Here is a 22,947-nt window from a genome sequence, read left to right on the forward strand (position 1 = left end):
ATAATGTAGACTATGCCTATATTATCCAATATCATCACTTTTCACAATCCAATCAAAATCCTGCTCTACATTAATTCCTGCTGAATATTTCACTCAAAATCAAATTTGTTTCAAATGTTTTTAAGGCCTAACAGTCTTTAGGTTCTGATTGATTCAGTTTTAACGGCTTTAATGACCTTTAACTCTTGAGATGGAGGTTCTTGAACAGCTTCTGGTGAAACTCTCTCTTTACCTGACAGGAAGTCCAGAGAGAAAAACAGACCCCATTAACCTCGTTACTGAGTCCAGTGTCAGGGTGATTAGTCAAGCACTGTTTAAGAGGGTGTGAAGTGAACCCCCCCAACCCCCCAACACACACACACACACACACACACACACACACTCTCTCTCTTACACTCACTCTTACCCTCACTCACTCTCACACTCTCACACTCACTCACTCTCTCACTCACACACACTCACTCACTCACTCACTCACTCAGTCACTCACTCACTCTCACACTCAGTCACTCACTCACTCACTCACTCACTCACTCACTCACTCACTCACTCACTCACTCACTCACTCACTCACTCACTCACTCACTCACACACACTCACTCACTTACTCACTCACTCACTCACACACAAAACATTTGCAAATATAGCAGCGTTTCCATCGAGTGAGTCGAAGAGAACAAAATCGTCACTTCCTGATAAACTGGTGCTGAATATCACTTAGAAAAGTAAGAGAAGCCACTGTATATAATAATTGTCATATATAGTATAATAAATTACTTCCATCTCAGGGCGCGATAAACGCAATAACGTGTTACCTTGCTTTCTGAGCTCTCACCGTCTTGTAAGACAGTTCTGGGAGGTTATTATACCGAACCACTTTGACGACAGACTTTGCTCAGGCGTTTCAGAGCAACCAAAACAGCATTTCAGACGCTGAGCAACGGGATCGGTGCGCTGGTTGGTCCAGTTATGCCGTCCCATCGTGCAAAGTCACATGTGTTTCCATAGTCTATGCACACGTTTTCTGATCGGATAAAACATTTATCCGACTCAAACGAACGCATATATTTTTTATGCGATATCCCAAAATGTGTATAAAAAGAGGTGGATGGAAACATAGCTATTGACACAAAGCAATCTCCTTACCCTTTCCCTAAACCTACCCATAACCAAATTATAATCTTATCCTTAAAGCAACACCAAGTAACCTTTCCTCTGCGGTCGCCCTTCAGATTGTAAATAATTTAGCCTAGCGCAACCGACTGTCGCACGCACGCTCGCTGTTTATCCACCACCGGCTTTGGAATGAACGATGTCCACAGACAAGGTAGAGTATGTTGCATGATTTCATGAAAGTATGATGTATTGCGACATCAGAAACGAAGAAAAACAAAATAATGACTATTGTAACGCTTGACGTAAAGCAAGTCAAATTTGTAGTTTTCTTATGTCTCATTAGAACTACAGAAACGCGACCCTATCTGGCAATCTTACATAGCGTGGTTATAGCAGATATAGGACCGCAAAGCGAATCCAGAAGTGTCTTTCACCCTGTTACGACTTAATGAACCACTGAAACGATTTTGGAAACATTATTTTAAGGTAAAAAATCTTACTTAGTGTTGCTTTAATACCAAGTCTTGACCCTCAAACAGGCCTTTAAAAGGGTCTTAAAAAGTGAGGACCGGCCAAAATGTCCACAATTTACCCTCTTTGTCCTCACTCCGATGGTCTAAAACTCTAACTGGTCCTCACAAAGATAGTTGTACATACACACACGTTGGGTTTTCATGCTTCACGGGGACTTATCTATAGACGTAATGGTTTCTATGAACAAACTGTATATTCTCTCCCCTTACACTAACCCGACCCCTAAACCTGCCCATCACACAAAATTTTCTGCATTGTTAAATTTTCAAAAAAACATCACTTAGTCTGATTTATAAACTGTTTTCCTCATGGGGACCAAAAAATGTCCCCGCAAGGACAAGGATTTCAGATTATTCCATCTTTAAGGGGACATTTTGTCCTAATAACATAGTGTTTATCTGAACAAACACACAGACACACACACACACCCTCCAGGAGTGTAAGAGGAGATGAGATTAGCTGATACTCATCTCAAGACAAAAAGCGAGTGACGTTCTAACTGTACATCCTCCCACACATCCGAGAAGCTTCCATGAATTCAAACATGTTCCTGGCGGAGCACTTCCCCAGAACAGGCACACAACGATACAGTTTTCTCCTTTGATGCTGGAACAGTAACAATGAGACGGACTGACAGCATCATATTCCACACGCACACAGATACAAACACAAACATGTAGAAACAGGAGAAATGAAGAGGTAAAATCAAACACCTGAGATGTGATGTCATTCGCATTTACACAGGTGTTCAGTGTGTTTGTGTGTTTAAGACATTTAATTTAGGTAATTGCATAAGAGGTAGTTAACATATAAGAGAGTGTGTGGTGTGAGTTTGTAAAGCCTGAAGGTGTTGCATGTCTATGTAACAAGCAAAATATTAATATCAAAATGTAGGTTACTTTAAACAACATTAAAAAAATAATGTCAGAAAGATATCAGTTCTGCTGTTGTTCATAAATACCAGTTAGTGTTGTCAAAAGTACCAACTTCGGTAGTAAATCGTCACTAAAATTAAAAAAATGACACCAGCATTTCCCCTTAGCATTTTGAGCGCTGTTGACCGGATCCTTAAACACCTCTGATTGGACATTGTGTTCATGCGCTCAACATATATGTCTCTGATTGGCTACAATGATCAACACTTCAAAAACATGTTGTAAATAGACGCTCTTCACCGAGCGCTTATACACATAAACACAGGAGTGTGTGAACGTAGAGGTCTATCAGCGACAGCGTATATATTAGAAATCCGCTGATAGACGCCTGCTTTCAAATGTTCCTGTCTGTATCCGTGTAAGCGCTCAGTGAAGACAACGTTTTTGAAGCGTTGATAATTGTAGCCAATCACAGCTGAGCGCGTGAACAAAATGGCCGACTTGGTATCGCGGTTTATTGACAACCCTAATACCAGTAGTGATGTTGTACAATGTGGATGTTGTCATGTCACCAGAAATAGTGTCATCAGTGTCCCAATGTGTAGTGAGCCTGTCCTTAACAGTGCATGAATTCGTGTACAAGATATACTGATTGACGACGTAGGAAGATAGGAGCTGTGTCTGAAATTGCGAGATGGTCCTCACTGCAGAACACGAAATCCAGGGGGAGGAGTTGGTTCCAGATCCAACTCCTCCCACCTTACATATACCTAAACCTACCCATCTCCGCCCCCTGATCCCTAACCCCACCCCTAATCCTTATCCTACCCATCTCCGCCCCCTTATCCCTAACTCCACCCCTAATCCTACCCATCTCCGCCCCCTTATCCCTAACTCCACCCCTAATCCTACCCATCTCCGCCCCCTTATCCCTAACTCCACCCCTAATCCTACCCATCTCCACCCCTTAGATCTGGATCCAACTCCGCCCCCTGGATCTCGTGTACTGCAATGAGGTGCTACTGGAAATCGCTCCCTATCCACTATATAGTGCACTATATAGGGTGTCGACCATTTTGTAGTGGTGTCCGAATTCTGAGTGAACGACATCATTCCCTACATTCGCTCACTACTTTTACCCACAATCCTCTCTGATTTTGAGTGTACATCCGATGTACACTTGCTGAAGCACTATTTCCCAGAATCCAATGCGTAGAGGACTGAGCGTGCTGAAAGTGCAAATAGATGAATGTTAAAATTAAAATGAACTGATATTAATAGGGTAAATGATATAGGTATATATATATATTTTTTTATTAAAATATATTATTTAGGCATTAACTCAATTTGATGTGTTTTACTATAAGCCAGGTGTTTTAATAATTTGTGGCATTGTTGTTAATTCGTTAAACTGTAAGGAAAGGGTCATAATTTGGTGGATGATTTAAAAAAATTAATTAATCATCTGTTCATTCGAATGTAATCATAACGGTCGCCCGAGGGTGCTCGACGACCACGTCATCTGTGAGCGTGAGTTTCTAACAATTTCAATCGATGAAACTACAAAGCTGGCACGGAGGTATATATAATTACAAAATAAAGTCATTATAATTGTTATTGTTGTTAATATTATTTTATAAAGTAAGTAACGTAAGATAAAAGTAGTTTTATCACTACGTGTGACGAAGCCGTTTCTGCGACAGCTCCAGCTCTCCGACGCACAGTGTAACCGTCAGCGTCCGAATTCACTCACTTCATTTCATTCACTCCTTGCAGATATAGTGCACTCAAATGCCATACACTATATAGGGATTAGTGAATGAATGAACGAGTGAGCGGTTTCGGACACAGCCAGGGAGTTGGTTGAGACACACCCACAGTTAAACCTGGGCTGCGTCCGAAATCACTGTCTCTTGACTAGGTACTTGTTTTAAATAAGTAATTACTTCACGGCCGCTAAAAAAGTAAGTTCTAGACAGTATGAGTGTGTGTAGTCAGAATATAATCTGGACGTACTAGATTAACCATGCTGTCACTGTCATGTGACCTACCAGCGTCAGTTGAGTCGCTTCACTGTCATTAACAAATCCTCTCCCGTGGCCTCATGGGATAGTAAAGTATCCATCATATGCACACTTCAGAATCTCGCCGGAAGTAGTACTACTTTTTGCTTACTCTTTTATGAGTACTATGAATTCAGACATACTTTTGTCACAAACTGTTTTTCACCTACTATATAGTACAGAAGTATGTGATTTCGGTAGCAGGCATTGTGAAAAAGGAGAAATGAGTCTGAGCTCTCACCGACAGACGGCGCTCTCTGGTGGTGTGGAGGACACTCCAGCGTTCCCTTCTGCGTGCGGCCAAACATGGAGGAATAAACCGCGATTTGCATCCCCGTCTTACAGCCCAAGCGCAACCGCTCCCCTTCACACACCACTTTACTCTTATACTCATCTGGAGAGAGAACACACACACACACACACACGGTCATGATGAAACGCCATTCAAAAACCATTTTACTATATAATACTATATATTAAAACTAGGGCTGTGCAACTATTAATCGCGATATATAATATGAATTATATATAAATATATATACATGCGAATATTTCTTAAATAAATACATGCATATGTGTGTATTTATAAATACAAAATTATTACAGTACACGCACATATATTATGTAAACACAAACTTTCATTTTGGATGCGATTAATCGCGATTAATCGTTGCACAGCTTAAATAGAAAACTGTTATTTTAAATTGTAAAAATATTTCACAGCATGACAGTTTTTACTGTATTTTGATCAAATACAGATTTCAAAAGTTTGGAATAATTAAGATTTATTTTTGAGGTGTAATGTACTTCAAAACGTCTTGTAATCCTCAGAGGCGTCTCTATGGTTTTGTTGCTGGAGTAATCCTGTCTTGTATTTACTACTACATGACATGGGTGAGTTGGTGGGCGGGGCTAAAGAGGCAATGATGTAGAAGTAGGCGTCGACCTTTTTCTGCAGAGGCGGTCTTTCGTCAAGCTATGACATCATAATTTGACAAAATCCGAAACGAGACGTTTTCTGAGCTTGGTTTCAATAAAAGCTGTTTTTGGACTAACGAGGAAGTTTTGAGTTATTTTTAACAAGTAATTTCCATTGTCTTATATGTCAAAAGATCAAGGCGAAATGTATTTCTCAATTCATGACCCCTTTAAAATAAGTCTCTTCTCCTCGCCAAGGCTTCATTTATTTTATAAAAAACACAGTAAAATTGTGAACTATTATTACAATTCAAAATAACTGTTTTCTATTTGAATATATTTTAAAATGTAATTTATTCCTGTGATGCAAAGCTGAATTTTCAGCATCATTAAGCCGTGACTTTCACACACTCTGAAGCGTCTTTTTTATAAACATAAATTCAACATATAACAAATATAATAAACCTACTGTAAAAAGTAAAAATATACAATGTACTTCACTATTACTTTTTCAATGCAGCCAAGAGGTCAAGCCGTGGCTTTCTCGATCTTCTATTGGTCACACGTCTTGACGTGATACGAATTTGCAGGTCAGAGTTCACCAAACTGGAACGCAGCGAAATGTGAAACTTCTTCGCATGAGCTTGTGTTTCCTGTCTCCCGCACTCGCATGCTTATAAATGGAAATTAATGAAACAAAAAGTGCAGTGTGACCATTTACTCCAGTGTCACATGATCCTTCAGAAATCATTCTAATATGATGATTTGCTGCTCAAGAAACATTTCTGATAACTAGCAATGTAGAAAACAGTCATATTTTTGTGGAAACTGTGGTACACTTCTTTTGACCGGTTTGGTGAGCATAAGGGTATAAAAAATATTTAATTTTTAGTACTTAAAAAGTAAATAGTGTCCATTTTGATTGCAACAAGATTTTAAAATGAGCTTGTGTGTATCAAGTAAAGTCACCTTTATTTTTATAGAGCTTTATTCAGTAGAGATTGGGTAATAAACAGGAAAATAACAGAATCAATGAAGCAAACTTCAAAAAATATCCATCAATTATGGGTCAAATTCAAATTCAGCTGGCGATAGTGTCATTATTCAGCTCAAGCCAGTTCAATAACGGTGTCGATGTTTCAAGATTCATCAATTATGAAACTAACTTGATTCTATAAGCAGCTCTACAGAAGACAATAGTGTGATATTCAGCTCAATTCAGTGTGTGTCTGTATCCGTAGAGCTTTAACACACACAGTGACCTGTAACTGAGGTGCAGAGGTTTATTTATCAGACCTGCATGAGAGGAAGGACAGAAGCGGACAGACTTCTCTCTGCTCGACTAACAGAACACAAAACCTGCTGAAAGCAGCCAATAGAGGAGAGACGTAGCCATTTGGCTGAGTGGACGTGTGTGTGTGTGTGTGTATACATTTACCTACTTAAAGGAGAACTCCGGTGCAAAATGAACCTCGGGTGTAATAACACATTGGTACAGACTAAATCGTTCCCTGAGATTTGTTTTCATGATAATCGAATGTAAAGAGTTTTATCTCTAAAAACAGTTTAGCTTATAACGCTAGTATATTGGGCATCGAGTAAGCAAAAAGAGATCGCTAGTTAATACCATTAACAAGGCTCAAATTAGCCCCACACTAACACGGCAGCATAATGAGTGTCCTTACATGCAAATCGAAGCATTGAGAACTTTGTAAGTGGATAGACAGTTTAATAAGAAGATACTTTACACAGACAGTACAGTTAGCGCATACAGACAGCAGCCATCTTGGAAAACAGTCTCGATCAGTCAAACCACGAACACGGTGATACGTGAGCTGAACTGTGACTTGGAATCTCATATGGTCCGTTGTTTCCGGAAGAAAGCACTGAGCGCATAAGAGAAGCACTGAACGCAACAGAGAAAATAAAAAAATAAATATAATTTATCTTATCTTCAATATCTACACGTACTGTTCGCTCACCTTCGTGGTTCGATTGATCGAGACTGTTTTCCAAGATGGCTGCTGTCTGTATGCGCTAACTGTACTGTCTGTGTAAAGTATCTTCTTATTAAACTGTCTATACAGTTCTCAATGCTTCGGTTTGCATGTAAGGACACTCATTATGCTAACGTGTTAGTGTGGGGCTAATTTGAGCCTTGTTAATGGTATTAACTAGCGATCTCTTTTTGCTTACTCGATGCCCAATATACTAGCGTTATAAGCTAAACTGTTTTTAGAGATAAAACTCTTTATATTCGATTATCATGAAAACAAATCTCAGGGAACGATTTAGTCTGTACCAATGTGTTATTACACCAGAGGTTAATTTTGCGCCGGAGTTCTCCTTTAACTATATTTTGGTGACAAATTTATACCCAGAATTTAGCTAAACCTGACAAAAACTCCTTAAACCCTTTTTTGGGGACGTCATCATTTGTAAACAAGTTTTCTCTTATGGTTAGGGTGTGGTTTAGGGTTAGGTTCAAGTATTTATAATTAGCTGCATATAAAAACAATGGAAGGCTATACAATTTTCCCATTTAGATAGCCAAGAAAACGTGTGTGTGTGTGTGTGTGAGAAACTCACTCGGCCTGCACTTGTACCGCACACTGAGGTATTTGCTAATGGTCGGGCAGGGGTCCGTCCCAAACAAACGACTGTTGACAAGAACCTCACATCTCCGCCTGTCCTCGCATTCATCCAACATCTTCTGCAGACAGACAGACAGACACAGAGAGTCAGACAGACAGTCACAGAGAGTCAGACAGACAGTCAGACAGACAAACAGAGACAGACACAGAGGCAGACAGACAGACACAGAGAGGCAGACAGACAGGCAGACACAGAGAGGCAGACAGACAGACAGACAGTCAGACAGACAAACAGAGACAGACACAGAGGCAGACAGACAGACAAACAGAGACAGACAGACAGTCAGACAGACAGAAAGTCAGACAATCAGACAGACAGTCAGACACAGTCAGACAGACAGACAGTCAGACAGACAGAAAGACAGACACAGAGAGGCAGACAGACAGACAGAGACAGACACAGAGGCAGACAGACAGAAACTCAGACAATCAGACAGACACAGAGAGTCAGACAGACAGTCACAGAGAGTCAGACAGACAGTCAGACAGACAAACAGAGACAGACACAGAGGCAGACAGACAGACACAGAGAGGCAGACAGACAGGCAGACACAGAGAGGCAGACAGACAGACAGACAGTCAGACAGACAAACAGAGACAGACACAGAGGCAGACAGACAGACAAACAGAGACAGACAGACAGTCAGACAGACAGAAAGTCAGACAATCAGACAGACAGTCAGACACAGTCAGACAGACAGACAGTCAGACAGACAGAAAGACAGACACAGAGAGGCAGACAGACAGACAGAGACAGACACAGAGGCAGACAGACAGAAACTCAGACAATCAGACAGACACAGAGAGTCAGACAGACAGTCACAGAGAGTCAGACAGACAGTCAGACAGACAAACAGAGACAGACACAGAGGCAGACAGACAGACACAGAGAGGCAGACAGACAGGCAGACACAGAGAGGCAGACAGACAGACAGACAGTCAGACAGACAAACAGAGACAGACACAGAGGCAGACAGACAGACAAACAGAGACAGACACAGAGGCAGACAGACAGAAACTCAGACAATCAGACAGACAGTCAGACAGACAGAAAGACAGACAGTCAGACAGACAGAAAGTCAGACAGACAGAGACAGTCAGACAGAGAGTCAGACAGACAGAAAGTCAGACAGACAGAAAGTCAGACAGACAGACAGACAGAAAGTCAGACAGACAGACAGAGAGTCAGACAGACAGAAAGTCAGACAGACACAGAGAGACAGACAGACAGACAGACAGACAGAAAGTCAGACAGACAGACAGACAGAAAGTCAGACAGACAGACAGACACACACAGAGAGACAGACAGACAGACAGACAGAAAGTCAGACAGACAGACACAGAGAGACAGACAGACAGACAGACAGACAGACAGAAAGTCAGACAGACAGACAGGAAGTCAGACAGACAGAAAGTCAGACAGACAGACAGACACACACAGAGAGACAGACAGACAGAAAGTCAGACAGACAGATAGACAGACACAGAGAGACAGACAGACAGACAGACAGAAAGTCAGACAGACAGACAGGAAGTCAGACAGACAGACAGGAAGTCAGACAGACAGACAGACACACACACACACACACACACAGAGAGAGACAGACAGCTCTTTGAATGGCATGTTTTCATTCAGGTAAAAAACATTCCACTCCTTTCATTTCCCCGCAGTGGATTCCTTCCCTCTGGGCATAAAAACACACAGAGTGTAATTTTACTCCTGCACACAGTGCTGTTCATGTGTGTGTTTATAGCGTGTGGTTTTACCAAGCGCGCAACCGTAAATAACGCGTGCGTGCGCTGTCACAGATGCGGCAGTTCAAAACAGATTCTGCCACGTTGTGTGTCGCAACACATTTAAAACGCACAAAACACAAACAGCCTCATTATGATATAATACTGGGCCACACACATACAGTGGATTCACATTCACAAATAAGAAGAAGATATGGAGTTTTTTTATTTTACTTCTTTAATATGACATACTTCTGAGTGAAACGTAGTAATATTCAACAAGAAATAAAAATGTAGGACCCTAGCTAACATTCTCAACTTTTTGAAAATTTAGAAATAACATTTTCATAACTTAATGGGAGCATTAGAAAAATGTTCTTAGAATAAATTTTTTGCCGGGACAGGTTTTGGTTTTATTCATCAGGAATCATTGTTATTGTTAAATAAAACAAAAACTAATACAGGTGAAACTCGAAAAATTAGAATATCGTGCAAAAGTTCATTTATTTCAGTAATTCAACTTAAAAGGTGGAACTAATATATTATATAGACTCATTACATGGAAAGCGAGATATTTCAAGCCTTTATTTGTTATAATTTTGATGATTATGGCTTACAGCTTATGAAAACTCCAAATTCAAAATTAGAATATTGTGAAAAGGTTTTCATATCTGTAATCCATAATCATTAAAATTATAACAAATAAAGGCTTGAAATATCTCACTTTGCATGTAATGAGTCTATATAATATATAAGTTCCACCTTTTAAGTTGAATTACTGAAATAAATGAACTTTTGCACGATATTCTAATTTTTCGAGTTTCACCTGTATATATATAAAGCATTTTCAGTAACCGAAATAAAGCTAAAATAAAATATAAATATTAAATGAAAATCTTAAAAAACTTAAATGAAAATTAGAAATGTTGGAAACTTGGCAACTAACTGAAATAAATAAGTTGAAGTACTAAAATTACCAACAAAATCTAACTAAAATTAAAATAATTTAATTAATAATATTAATACATTATTAATAATAATAATTGAATTTAAAAATTCAAATAAATTTACCACTAAAATGACCAATTAAAAAAATGAAAGCTAATAATAAATATATATAAATTTATAAAATATTATATTATAAATATTTTATAAATAATGTGCATTACCTGCAAAGATGTAGACACATGACAGGAAGTGATGTCATTCACGGAGTGTGTTCCAGCACTGCTGTAAGTGGATGGGCACTGAGGTGAGTGGGCGGGGTCTTTTCTGCCGTAGAAAGCCGATTGGACGGTGATGGAGGTTCTGGGCGGGCAGCGGACAGTCAGGAATTCTCCGTCACACGCCTGTTCAGTGTAATTCCTCAGCACACGGGACAGATAACCTTCCATTGAAAGAAAACACAGCTGTTATTATCTTTCACTGTAAACTATCATCTTCTCACATATCTCATTTTCAAATTCTGAAAAAAACAAAACATGAGTGTGATTTGTCTGTGCAATCCGTCAATGCTAGAGTGTTGCTAAGGTGTTCTGACCCACTCAATAAATTATTCAGTACGAGAAAGAAAAATTAACCACAAAAATACTGTTAAATGAGTGCTTTTACTTTCTGTTTAAGTAGGTTCAACAAAGAAAGTGTTTCATCCTAACAGTCCAGCTTCACAACGGAAAGAAGCGATTTACACAAACGCTTCCGTGCCGAGTGAGTGATGTCAGCTCATCAAAGGAATAATGGACACACAGACACACCAAGCACTAAACATTACCTCAATATACACAACCAGCCCAGACCTGTAGGGATCAGACCACCAAAGGCTCAACACACACACACACGTTGGGTTTCCATGTCTTATGGGGACTTTCCAGAGACAAAATGATTTTTATACCGTTTAAACTGTATATTCTCTCCCCTTACACTAACCCGACCCCTAAACCTGCCCATCACACAAAACTTTCTGCATTTCTACATTATTCTAAAAAGTAGTATGATTTATATGCTGTTTTTCTCATGGGGACCCAAAAATTTCTCCCCTCAAGGATTTCAGATATTGCCATATTGCGATCTTTGTGGGGACATTTTGTCCCAATAATGTAGGGATTACCAGGACCACACACACACACACACACACACACACACAAAATCAAGGCTCCTTCATCCTCTATTAATCTTAATGAGCTCCATTTGTCACGGTCACTGCATTTAGACACAGTTACAGTTACAACACCACAGAACTCAGGGGGCGGGGCTTATGACATCAGGAAACACACATTTAACTATTCAAAGCTTGTTATTCATCAGAGAGGAAGACGCAGAGAGTGACTCTTTATTCTTTATTCCTAAAATTCATTGTGTTCATCTCAATCAGAGACGCTAGTCACAAATGTGAGCTTAAAGTCTTTTTTTTTATGGAATTGGGATGAAAATTTGTATGGAATTTTGTTTTATATGGACCCTTCTGTGTAGACGCGTTTACTGGCATGAGGGCAGGGCAACCTGTCAATCACATGAGATGGACCAATAGCAAACCACAGCCATTCAACAATTCAATCAGTTTCTGATGGACAAAATCAAGTCCCGCCCTACTTTTTGTTGTTTTGTTCGAGAATCTGTTTCACTCGGATATCCGTCACACTAGGGAAGAAAACGCTCGCAACTTCCATTTCATGCTGACTTTAACATGAAAACGTTTTTTTTTTTTTTTTTTTTTAACAGACTGAATTTTCTTTCAAATCTGACATTGTCGCGATATCATGTTAATGATAACATTCACATCAAATAATAAAATACTATTTATAACACATGGCGAGAGCTTTTCGTTAAGATTCCCTTTCCCAATGGGAGTTTCCTGGTAATTGCATGCCTTTTTATTATAAAATATAATAGATTAATAGCAATCAATTATATTTTAAAGAAAGTAAAAGTATGGTCACCATGATTTAATGTGTTGTAATCAGCCTGATAAATACCAAAAATAACAAAGACACTCAAATGCATGATAAAATAATGAAATAATAATGTTGAAAGCGTGGTGTGATACAGAAGGCCTGTTCTCCTGCTCATGAAAGGAATGCTGTACAATCCACTCGGGATTCCTCGGAGGGCTTTAGGCTTTCCGAACACAATCCCTCCTGCTATTGTTCTCGGAAAGAAGCCAACATTCCAGCCGCTGATTGACAGCTCCTTTCACCAATCAGGGCTCAAATGACAGACAGCACCTGTGTGGGATCTCCAATCAGAGAACGGCCTCTAGGCCACTGATCACACCAATATAAAGCGCTTCAAAGCAGCTCAGGTGCAGGTTTACCTGAACACAACATACAATAAACAGAAGACAAGAATAAAACCAGGTCAAAACAGACAGAAAGAGCCAGAGCTGCAGGGAAGAGTGCAACAGTCGGGTTCCGGAAGTAAAAAACCTGTTCATTTTCTCCATAGGGAAATTGATTTTAAACAGTAACTTATAAACCTTTAACGACCGACCTACTGTATGCTACGAGGTTGTTAATCGATAGCATTTGCTTCTGTTAAAGCCGTCAGCCCGCGTTATTTCAGCTTAGTTTTAAAATAATAGGGTTTAACAGCAGAATTTGTGGTGAAAAACTACATTTCCCAAGATGCCGTACAGAAAAATTCCACCAATCAGAGTCGAAACAAGCAACACACGCCAAAAAGATCTTGTTAGCCCCGCCCACTAATCAACATTTGTAAATTAGTAGTTTTGTTTCGCCATCGTTTTTAATTCGATTATGCTGTTTGCAATGCCTCATGGGATTGTAGTTCTTTCACTCACTAAAGCCGTTAAGTTCACAGTTTTGTACCTTTGTCTTTTAGTCTGATTTTCAAATACTTTTTTGCTTCATATCAAAGTTTGTAGTGTTGTGATTCATCTCGTAGCTGATTGGCTTGGTTCATGGCTTATAACGCTTTTTTAGAAGACTTTTAAAAAATCAGGGGAAAAACTAATGGAAAAAATACTTCAGGGAGTGGGCACTAATGCACTCTATTATGATTCCTCTGAAAAATTAAAACAATTCAAACTGACAGATTCAAAAGAGTGTTTGAAGTGGCATACTTCAAAGAGGCCACTTAAAAAAAAAACTATTGTTTGAAATGTTTAGCATGATGCACACTATCTATATAGTTTGTTATATCTATGTACTTACTATGTGCAGTAAGTCATACTCTAGTATTTCATTCTAGACACTATGGCTGTGTTTGGAATTAAATACTAGTACACTGCTAATGGCAAACGACATATTGTAGTATACACTGAATACTGCCTAGTGTTATTGTAGTATTGTTTAAAGCTGCAGTCCGTAGTTTTTCCTCTTTGTCGCCATCTCTGTTTGAAATCTGCAATTGCAGTTATTCGCGGAATTATCAACTTTACGTGGGTTGTGCCTCGACACGGCACAGCGCGGATGAACACAATGTTTGAGGAGAATGTGCGGCTGTCAGTCACCGCGCCGGTGTGGATACTGGCATTCGCAATCACAGATTACACTTTTTGGAAGTATGACCAACATAAGAATTTTCACCGGAAAATGTCTGAACAAGTAAGAAACATCCACTTTTGTTCTGACCAACTAAAGGGAAAAAAGCATTGCAGTAAATCGCGCTGATTAAATCAAACGATCGCTTATCATACCACGTCAAACCGTGCAAAATATACTTTTTTCTCAAATTGTTAATGTTAACAACGTCAGCATTGCGTGACTACATTCAATGGGTATTAGAGCTACCTGTAGTTCAGTTTCCATTTCTGTGCAGTCTAACTTCTAATTGTCATACCAATAAATGAATGTTCCTTAGAACGGGTTCTTTTTGAAATACAAACACACGTATCTGTTATCAGATGCAAATTTATTGCATTAATCAATATTCCGAGGCACGGAATAAAAGCCGTCTCTGCGTCCGTTTTGAACCCCTTCAAGAGTTCACGCCACCTTTCAAAAGCCCTTCCGATATCCCTGTTTTCGCATGGGTCCGGTTGCAGTCTCTTTTTTTCTGTAAAGTCTGTAAACTCCGAAAGTCTTTTGCATTTTACAGCGGGTGAATCTGTTGTCACTGGTGATTGTCGTTTGAACCTTTCTGGATCCGCCATCAAATTGATAAGTTTAATTATATCAAGTGCTGTGAGAAAAGGCTAAAAATCTCCACCTCCAGCATCCTCACACTCGATATAGCCTACTAGCCGAGACTCTTCTTAATGTGTACAGATGTGTGTGTACAGATGTGTGTGTGCAGATGTGGCGTAATGACTCAAAGACATGCTCGAATCTCCCGTGGAAATCCACCAGTACCACTGGAATTAAAAACATTATTACAAGCTTACTGCTTTGAATCGAGCTAAGGCAAGCAGAGAGTTATGAACACTGGCTGGTTATGTATTTTCTCAAATATATATTTTGGATACTTTTTAACCCAAAAAAGCTACGGACTGCAGCTTTAAATACAATTAAAGTATTTATTAATATTTTGAATTAGCTTTTACTTATATTTTCAGTTTGTTTTAGTAATTTTGTTTAATTTTGTAATTTTTATTAGTTTTCTTTTTCATTTCATATTTCTATTTATCTATTTAACCAGCTAACTGTCACACCTTACACTTAAAAATTAAAGTGTAAGAAAGTTGTAGAAGTCAAAGTTTACTGTTGAGTAAACTGAACTAAAAATTCACTGAACTAAATGTTTTTAATTTCATGACGAATATATATTTTACAAAATAATTTTGACTAGAAAATCAAAGCCATATGTCTAACCAAGTAATGTTCTAAATTTGAAGTTGATATCATACAAATTTAACCTGCTAAAAGGTTTAAAAGTGCTGTTTTCATGATAACACAATGTTCTATTTCAAAACGGGTTTCACAGGATGAATTTTGAGTCTTTCGAATGATATAACTAATTTATGATTGCTAAAATATGTGATAGGGAAAAAAGACAATAAAAAAAGTGCCAAGTGACATTGATAGTTCACAGGCCAATTTATATTTATTTGTTTTAATATTAGTTGTTTTAACACTTCATCTCAAATTTATTTTTATTTCAGTTAATTGGCAATGCAACTTTTCTAATTTTAAGTATTTTATGTTTAAGTTTTTCAAGTTTTTTCCCATTTAATATTTATTTTTTAGTCTCTTTCAGCTATATTTCAATTAATTAAAAAAAAAATTTGTTTTAGCTTTAGTTAACAATAACTCAAATACTGTATGGGAAGTAATATGTAGAATGTAAAAAACAGTAGTACTGTTGTAACATGACATCACTAATGCAATGTTTTAAATAATTGTGTTTAATCTAATTTTTGGAATTCATGTCAAATATGTTACAAATCATAGTGGAAATAGATGTAGGTCACGCTGAGTGCATTGCATTGTGGATTAAAATGTTGCAAACTAAAATTTTGGCAAAAGTAGTGTTGATTGAATACCGGAAAAATAATATAAAAAGTATAGTAGTACTAGGAATGGCTATTCCGAACACAGACCAAAGAGAAAAAGTGGAAGTGACATGTCATGTGCTCAGTCATGTGATGTGAGAGGGGGTCATTTACTGCCCTCCTAGTGCCCGAAAACACAGACACTGGAGGAGAGATGCTCAATTATAAACAGAGTGGCAAAGACAGAGAGAGAAAACAGGCCGTGTGTGTGTGTGTGTGTGTGTGTGTGTGTGTGTGTGTTAGTTGTGCTGGAGTTTTCCTCTGTTTAAAAGATGCTGAGCTGTGATTGGTGGAGAGAGATGACGGGCGAATTCCACATGTCTGCAGAGTAACATGAAGCAAAACACAATAAACACACTGACACATGCACACACACGCACAATCCAGCAGTCGGCCTGTTTGGCGTTCTGTGTTATTTGTGAAAGGTGATTTGTCTGTGTGTCTGTGTGTGTGTGTGATCTGTATGTATGTATGTGATGTGTGTGTATGTGATGTGTGTGAATGTGTCTGTGTCTGTGTGTGTGTGTGTGTGTGTGTGTGTGTGTGTGTGTGTGTGTGTGTGTGTGTGTGTGTGTGTGTGTGTGTGTGTGTGTGTGTGTGTGCGTGTGTGTCTGTGTGAGACTGTGTGTGTCCTGCATACTTTCTTATTTTCTGAACATTTGACATTCAACAGGAGCAGAAACAACAATCTGAAAACCGACAGCATCCACACAAACAGACACTGCTCATAAAGAGCGAGTCAATCTTCAAATGTGGTGAATTTTTTACTTCATGACATTTTTTTAGCATTACTTCCAGAGAAGGATTTATTGAGCTTAAGCAAATAATAAATGAATAATGATAGAATGCGCAGAATATGATGATATGACATGATATGATTGTGTATATGACAAAAATTCATTAAAAGGGCAATAGATTAAAAACGCCTTACAAATATTTGTATAATTTTTTTGTAAATAAATATATATCTAATCATAAAACCTAATCCTTTGGGGGCAAATTCAATTTGATTAAAAAAAAACTTTAAAATTAGACAGTATGCGTATATATTCATTTAAAAAATAGTATGCAAAACACTATGCAGTATGTAATGGTGATGAGTTTCAAACAGTAGTATGATAAAATTTAGTGATATGACCGTTTAATTCAGCGAGTGCGGTCCATCATCTAAAAAATAAACGATTATTTTGCATTTTTAATTCAATTGCAAGTAAAAATGTCTCCTGATCAAATAAGGAGTGAAAAAAGAGATGGTTGAATTAACACATGCATATAATGTGACAAGAGCCGAACTGGTGCAACTAATCGTCTTTAGTCCTCAGAAGTGTTTAGCGTGACTCACTGGAGCGGCACTAAAGCGGATCTACTGCCACCGGGATATTTATGGAAAATTATAGAGCCGAGTTTAACATAAGAGAGGAGATATTAAAGAGGAATTCCCTCAAAACTTTCTCCACAACATCTCCAGCCAACAGGAACCACACACACACACACACACACACACACCCTAAACCACGCGCCGAAAGCTGAAGGGCAAATTACTGCCTCAATAAATGGACAGTGGTCACATCAAAGCTCAACATGAGGAAATGATTTATTCTAAAAACTGTCATTAACCTCGGGATGACCTGACGTGACCTCTGATGCTCAACCTCAGGAAACACACTGCGTGTGTGTGTGTGTAGAGAGAGTGTCAACATGCCACAACAATAGAGCTTAGAGGCTGCTAATGAATTACACACACACACGCACACACCAGGGGCTTAGATCTCAGCGTTTTCAAGGAATTGTTCACCCAAAAATTATTTTAAAATCTTGTTGTTATATATTCGCCCTCGTATGCTGTTATTTTTTCCTGTGGAACACAGAAATTTTGAAGAATCTTGTGCATTTGCATAAAACTTTCTCTAAATGTCTCACCTGACTCCACAAATCCACTTGATTTGATTTTCAGCAGCACAACAAACACTAGAAGGTCCAAAAACATGTTGTTCCTGTACTATTTCAGCAGCACACATGAGTCTTTTACACTTGTGATGCCATAACTATGATGATTTTTGAAGTGTTATTTAATGGTCTGGTTGGACTGGAGAGAAAGATTTGTAAGTGTGAATTGAAAAATGTGTCTCTGTATGCTGTAATTACATTTAATGACATTACATCTGCATCAAATTGCATATTTTTGGCTCAGTTTGAACCTCTGAATAAAACTGAGATGTTTTTTCCCCTCCTCAAGTATGATCTCCATATTCTCACTATATCATATCATATATCATATGAGCCATAAAAGCCTGGTGTGTATGAAAAAAACAAACATATGCAGTTTCTTTTTAGATTTTTTGAAAACATTTTGTTTAAACGTTAAATAAACTCGTTTCCATTAATTTTTTTTCTTCTAACTATTATTTCATTGATCAGACTTTACAGGGTTAATATGAGGGAAAAATGTATTTTCATGAACTAAAAGAGTTAGAGTTAGTCTAGAGACTAAAACCTAGACTGGCAGTCTGGCACTATAAATGTGACTAGAATACAAAAAGGAAATGAAATACAATTTAAGAGAAAATACTGACTGAATATGTACAAAACAATCACAGTTACATCTTAAATGTGTTTGAGTGCAGGTGAATCTGAAAACATCACATAATAAACCAAAGTGTTTGCAGCATATAAATGCAAACTATTAATGCAATAAAGTGAGGAAAAGTTTTTATGACTACTTATTTCTGAGTGAGAAAGAAAGAAAAGGAGAGCGTTTTAACGGATCAGGATGTGATCAACAAAACAAAAGCCCCTTGTTCTCATCAGCTGTGAAGGAGACCTTCTCTCTCCTCTCTCGTTCTACTTCTCCCACTGCACATGTATGCATCCATTTATCGTTCCCTTTGTTATAAATATGAGCTGTAACACCTGGAGTTGACGATTAACATCGCCACTCAGCTCAGTGACTACAATATAACTTCATATAATAAATAATGTACAACAATATAACGCATAAACATTTATCTAATCAGAATACACTGCATCTTTTAACCAGATACCAAAATTTGACCCCTTGCTAGTATGAATATGTGTTTTATGTGCACTCTTCGCAGTGATGCAATAAAATAAGCATTTTAGCTTCCCCAAATAACCTTTCACTGATCAGTTCTTAAAATAACCATTTTTGGAGAACATTTCAATAGTTTAAAGAACTTTTTGTGGAATGGAAAGGTTCTGTGGATTTTAAAGTTTCTTCATGAAACCATCGATGCCAATAAAGAAGCTTTGTTTTTTAGAGTGAAGTGTGTAAGTGTGTGTCTGTTAACTTGTGTGTGTGTTAGCAGGTTAAGTGATGTTGGCTAGTGAGAGAAACAGATAAGCTGATATGTGTTATATGCATCAGCAAAATATGGCTAGAATAATGACGGAACACACATCAGACAGTCCAGAACGGTCACCACAATACATAAATAAATAAACGAGGCTGAGGTCAAAAAACGAGGTCAACACTTAGCATTAAAACATGCACATTTACTTTATTATCTCAGTTTCCACTAAAATATGAAGCAGCACAACTGTTTTCAATATTGATAATAATCAGAAATGTTTATTGAGCATCAAATCATCATATTAGAATGATTTCTGAAGGATCATGTGACACTGAAGACTGGAGTAATGATGCTGAAAATTCAGCTTTAATCACAGGAATAAATTACAGTTTAAAATATATTCAAATGGAAAAATATATATATATATTCTCAAATGTTTCTCATGAAAGAAAGACCCCAGATTAGTTCTCAAAAGTCTCTGAAACTGCTCAGATTTGCCAAGATACTGAAGTCTACAATCAAAAGTCTCAATATGAGCTCAACTAATTCTCATTGAATTCTTCCAAAATCAATTGATCTGAGCTGCAATACACATTCATTGTAGGGATATACTATACTCTACTCATCAACAAATGTCTTATATGTTTCCATTTTAATTTCTCCTGAGGGCTTTGAGGTGCTGATATGACACACACACACACCACCCAGACAGCGTTTTGCCATAGACATAACAACCCAACCACAGGATCTGCTCAAACACAACTAGCCTGACGCTGTGTGTGTGAGTGTGTGAGAGAGAGAGAGCGAGAGAGAACACACAGAGGTGTTTTGATGAAGCACTTCTGCAAAACATATGAAATGTGACGTGTTTGCTCCAGACAGTGATCCAAACTAGACTTACATTTTCTGAAGAAAAATGTTTTATAAAGTGTGAGCGGTGCTTATCTGAGCATATCTAGCTTATCTGCTTATCTAGCTGTTTGCCAGTGTGTTTCTAGGGTGTTCTGAGTGTTTGCCAGTGTGTTTCTAGGGTGTTCTGGGTGTTTGCCGGTGTTTCTAGGGTGTTCTGGGTGTTTGCCAGTGTGTTTCTAGGGTGTTCTGGGTGTTTGCCGGTGTTTCTAGAGTGTTCTGGGTGTTTGCCAGTGTGTTTCTAGGGTGTTCTGGGTGTTTGCCAGTGTGTTTCTAGGGTGTTCTGGGTGTTTGCCAGTGTGTTTCTAGGGTGTTCTGGGTGTTTGCCGGTGTTTCTAGGGTGTTCTGGGTGTTTGCCAGTGTGTTCTGGGTGTTTGCCAGTGTTAGGGTGTTCTGAGTGCTTGCCAGTGTGTTTCTAGGGTGTTCTGAGTGTTTGCCAATGTGTTTAGGGTGTTCTGAGTGTTTGCCAGTGTGTTTCTAGGGTGTTCTGAGTGTTTGCCAATGTGTTTCTAGGGTGTTCTGAGTGTTTGCCAGTGTGTTTCTAGGGTGTTTGCCGGTGTTTGCCAGTGTGTTTCTAGGGTGTTTGCCGGTGTTTGCCAGTGTGTTTCTAGGGTGTTCTGGGTGTTTACTGGTGTTTCTAGGGTGTTCTGGGTGTTTGCCAGTGTGTTTCTAGGGTGTTCTGAGTGTTTGCCAGTGTGTTTCTAGGGTGTTCTGGGTGTTTGCTGGTGTTTCTAGGGTGTTCTGGGTGTTTGCCAGTGTGTTTCTAGGGTGTTTGCCAGTGTTTCTAGGGTGTTCTGAGTGTTTGCCAGTGTGTTTCTAGGGTGCTCTGAGTGTTTGCCAATGTGTTTCTAGGGTGTTCTGAGTGTTTGCCAGTGTGTTTCTAGGGTGTTCTGAGTGTTTGCCAGTGTGTTTCTAGGGTGTTCTGAGTGTTTGCCAGTGTTTCTAGGGTGTTCTGGGTGTTTGCTGGTGTTTCTAGGGTGTTCTGGGTGTTTTTGAGTGTGTTTCTAGGGTGTTCTGAGTGTTTGCCAGTGTTTCTAGGGTGTTCTGAGTGTTTGCCAGTGTGTTTCTAGGGTGTTCTGAGTGTTTGCCAGTGTTTCTAGGGTGTTCTGGGTGTTTGCCAGTGTGTTTCTAGGGTGTTCTGAGTGTTTGCCAGTGTTTCTAGGATGTTCTGAGTGTTTGCCAATGTGTTTCTAGGGTGTTCTGAGTGTTTGCCAGTGTGTTTCTAGGGTGTTTGCCGGTGTTTCTAGGGTGTTCTGAGTGTTTGCCAGTGTGTTTCTAGGGTGTTCTGAGTGTTTGCCAGTGTGTTTCTAGGGTGTTCTGAGTGTTTGCCAGTGTGTTTCTAGGGTGTTTGCCAGTGTGTTTCTAGGGTGTTTGCCAGTGTGTTTCTAGGGTGTTCTGAGTGTTTGCCAGTGTGTTTCTAGGGTGTTTGCCAGTGTGTTTCTAGGGTGTTCTGAGTGTTTGCCAGTGTGTTTCTAGAGTGTTCTGAGTGTTTGCCAGTGTGTTTCTAGGGTGTTCTGAGTGTTTGCCAGTGTGTTTCTAGGGTGTTCTGGGTGTTTGCTGGTGTTTCTAGGGTGTTCTGGGTGTTTGCCAGTGTGTTTCTAGGGTGTTCTGAGTGTTTGCCAGTGTGTTTCTAGGGTGCTCTGAGTGTTTGCCAATGTGTTTATAGGGTGTTCTGAGTGTTTGCCAGTGTGTTTCTAGGGTGTTCTGAGTGTTTGCCAGTGTGTTTCTAGGGTGTTCTGGGTGTTTGCCAGTGTGTTTATATGGTGTTCTGGGTGTTTGCTGGTGTTTCTAGGGTGTTCTGGGAGTTTTCCAGTGTGTTTCTAGGGTGTTCTGAGTGTTTGCCAGTGTTTCTAGGGTGTTCTGAGTGTTTGCCAATGTGTTTCTAGGGTGTTCTGAGTGTTTGCCAGTGTGTTTCTAGGGTGTTCTGGGTGTTTGCTGGTGTTTCTAGGGTGTTCTGGGTGTTTGCCAGTGTGTTTCCAGGGTGTTCTGAGTGTTTGCCAGTGTTTCTAGGGTGTTCTGAGTGTTTGCCAGTGTGTTTCTAGGGTGCTCTGAGTGTTTGCCAATGTGTTTCTAGGGTGTTCTGAGTGTTTGCCAGTGTGTTTCTAGGGTGTTCTGGGTGTTTGCCAGTGTGTTTCTAGGGTGTTCTGAGTGTTTGCCAGTGTTTCTAGGGTGTTCTGGGTGTTTGCTGGTGTTTCTAGGGTGTTCTGGGAGTTTTCCAGTGTGTTTCTAGGGTGTTCTGAGTGTTTGCCAGTGTTTCTAGGGTGTTCTGAGTGTTTGCCAATGTGTTTCTAGGGTGTTCTGAGTGTTTGCCAGTGTGTTTGTAGGGTGTTTGCCGGTGTTTCTAGGGTGTTCTGGGTGTTTGCCAGTGTGTTTCTAGGGTGTTCT

General features: G+C 39.1%; 1 protein-coding gene across 1 annotated transcript in view; it reads right to left on the reverse strand.

Moving 5' to 3' along the window:
- The window catches only part of LOC130079475 (protein eva-1 homolog C-like), a gene marked incomplete at its 3' end in the record, with an annotated part of 32,931 nt that overhangs the window by 3,802 nt on the left and 6,182 nt on the right, over positions 1-22,947 (reverse strand). The window contains exons 2-4 of the mRNA XM_056244757.1: positions 11,064-11,281; positions 8,096-8,219; positions 4,830-4,982 (exon numbers count right to left, since the gene is read on the reverse strand). Of these exons, the coding sequence (XP_056100732.1) occupies positions 4,830-4,982; positions 8,096-8,219; positions 11,064-11,281 (495 nt within the window). The remainder of the gene's footprint in view (positions 1-4,829; positions 4,983-8,095; positions 8,220-11,063; positions 11,282-22,947) is intronic.

Source organism: Rhinichthys klamathensis, unplaced genomic scaffold, assembly GCF_029890125.1.
Source record: "Rhinichthys klamathensis goyatoka isolate OS25496 unplaced genomic scaffold, OSU_Roscu_1.1 h1tg001078l_1, whole genome shotgun sequence".
Taxonomy (NCBI): domain Eukaryota; kingdom Metazoa; phylum Chordata; class Actinopteri; order Cypriniformes; family Leuciscidae; genus Rhinichthys; species Rhinichthys klamathensis.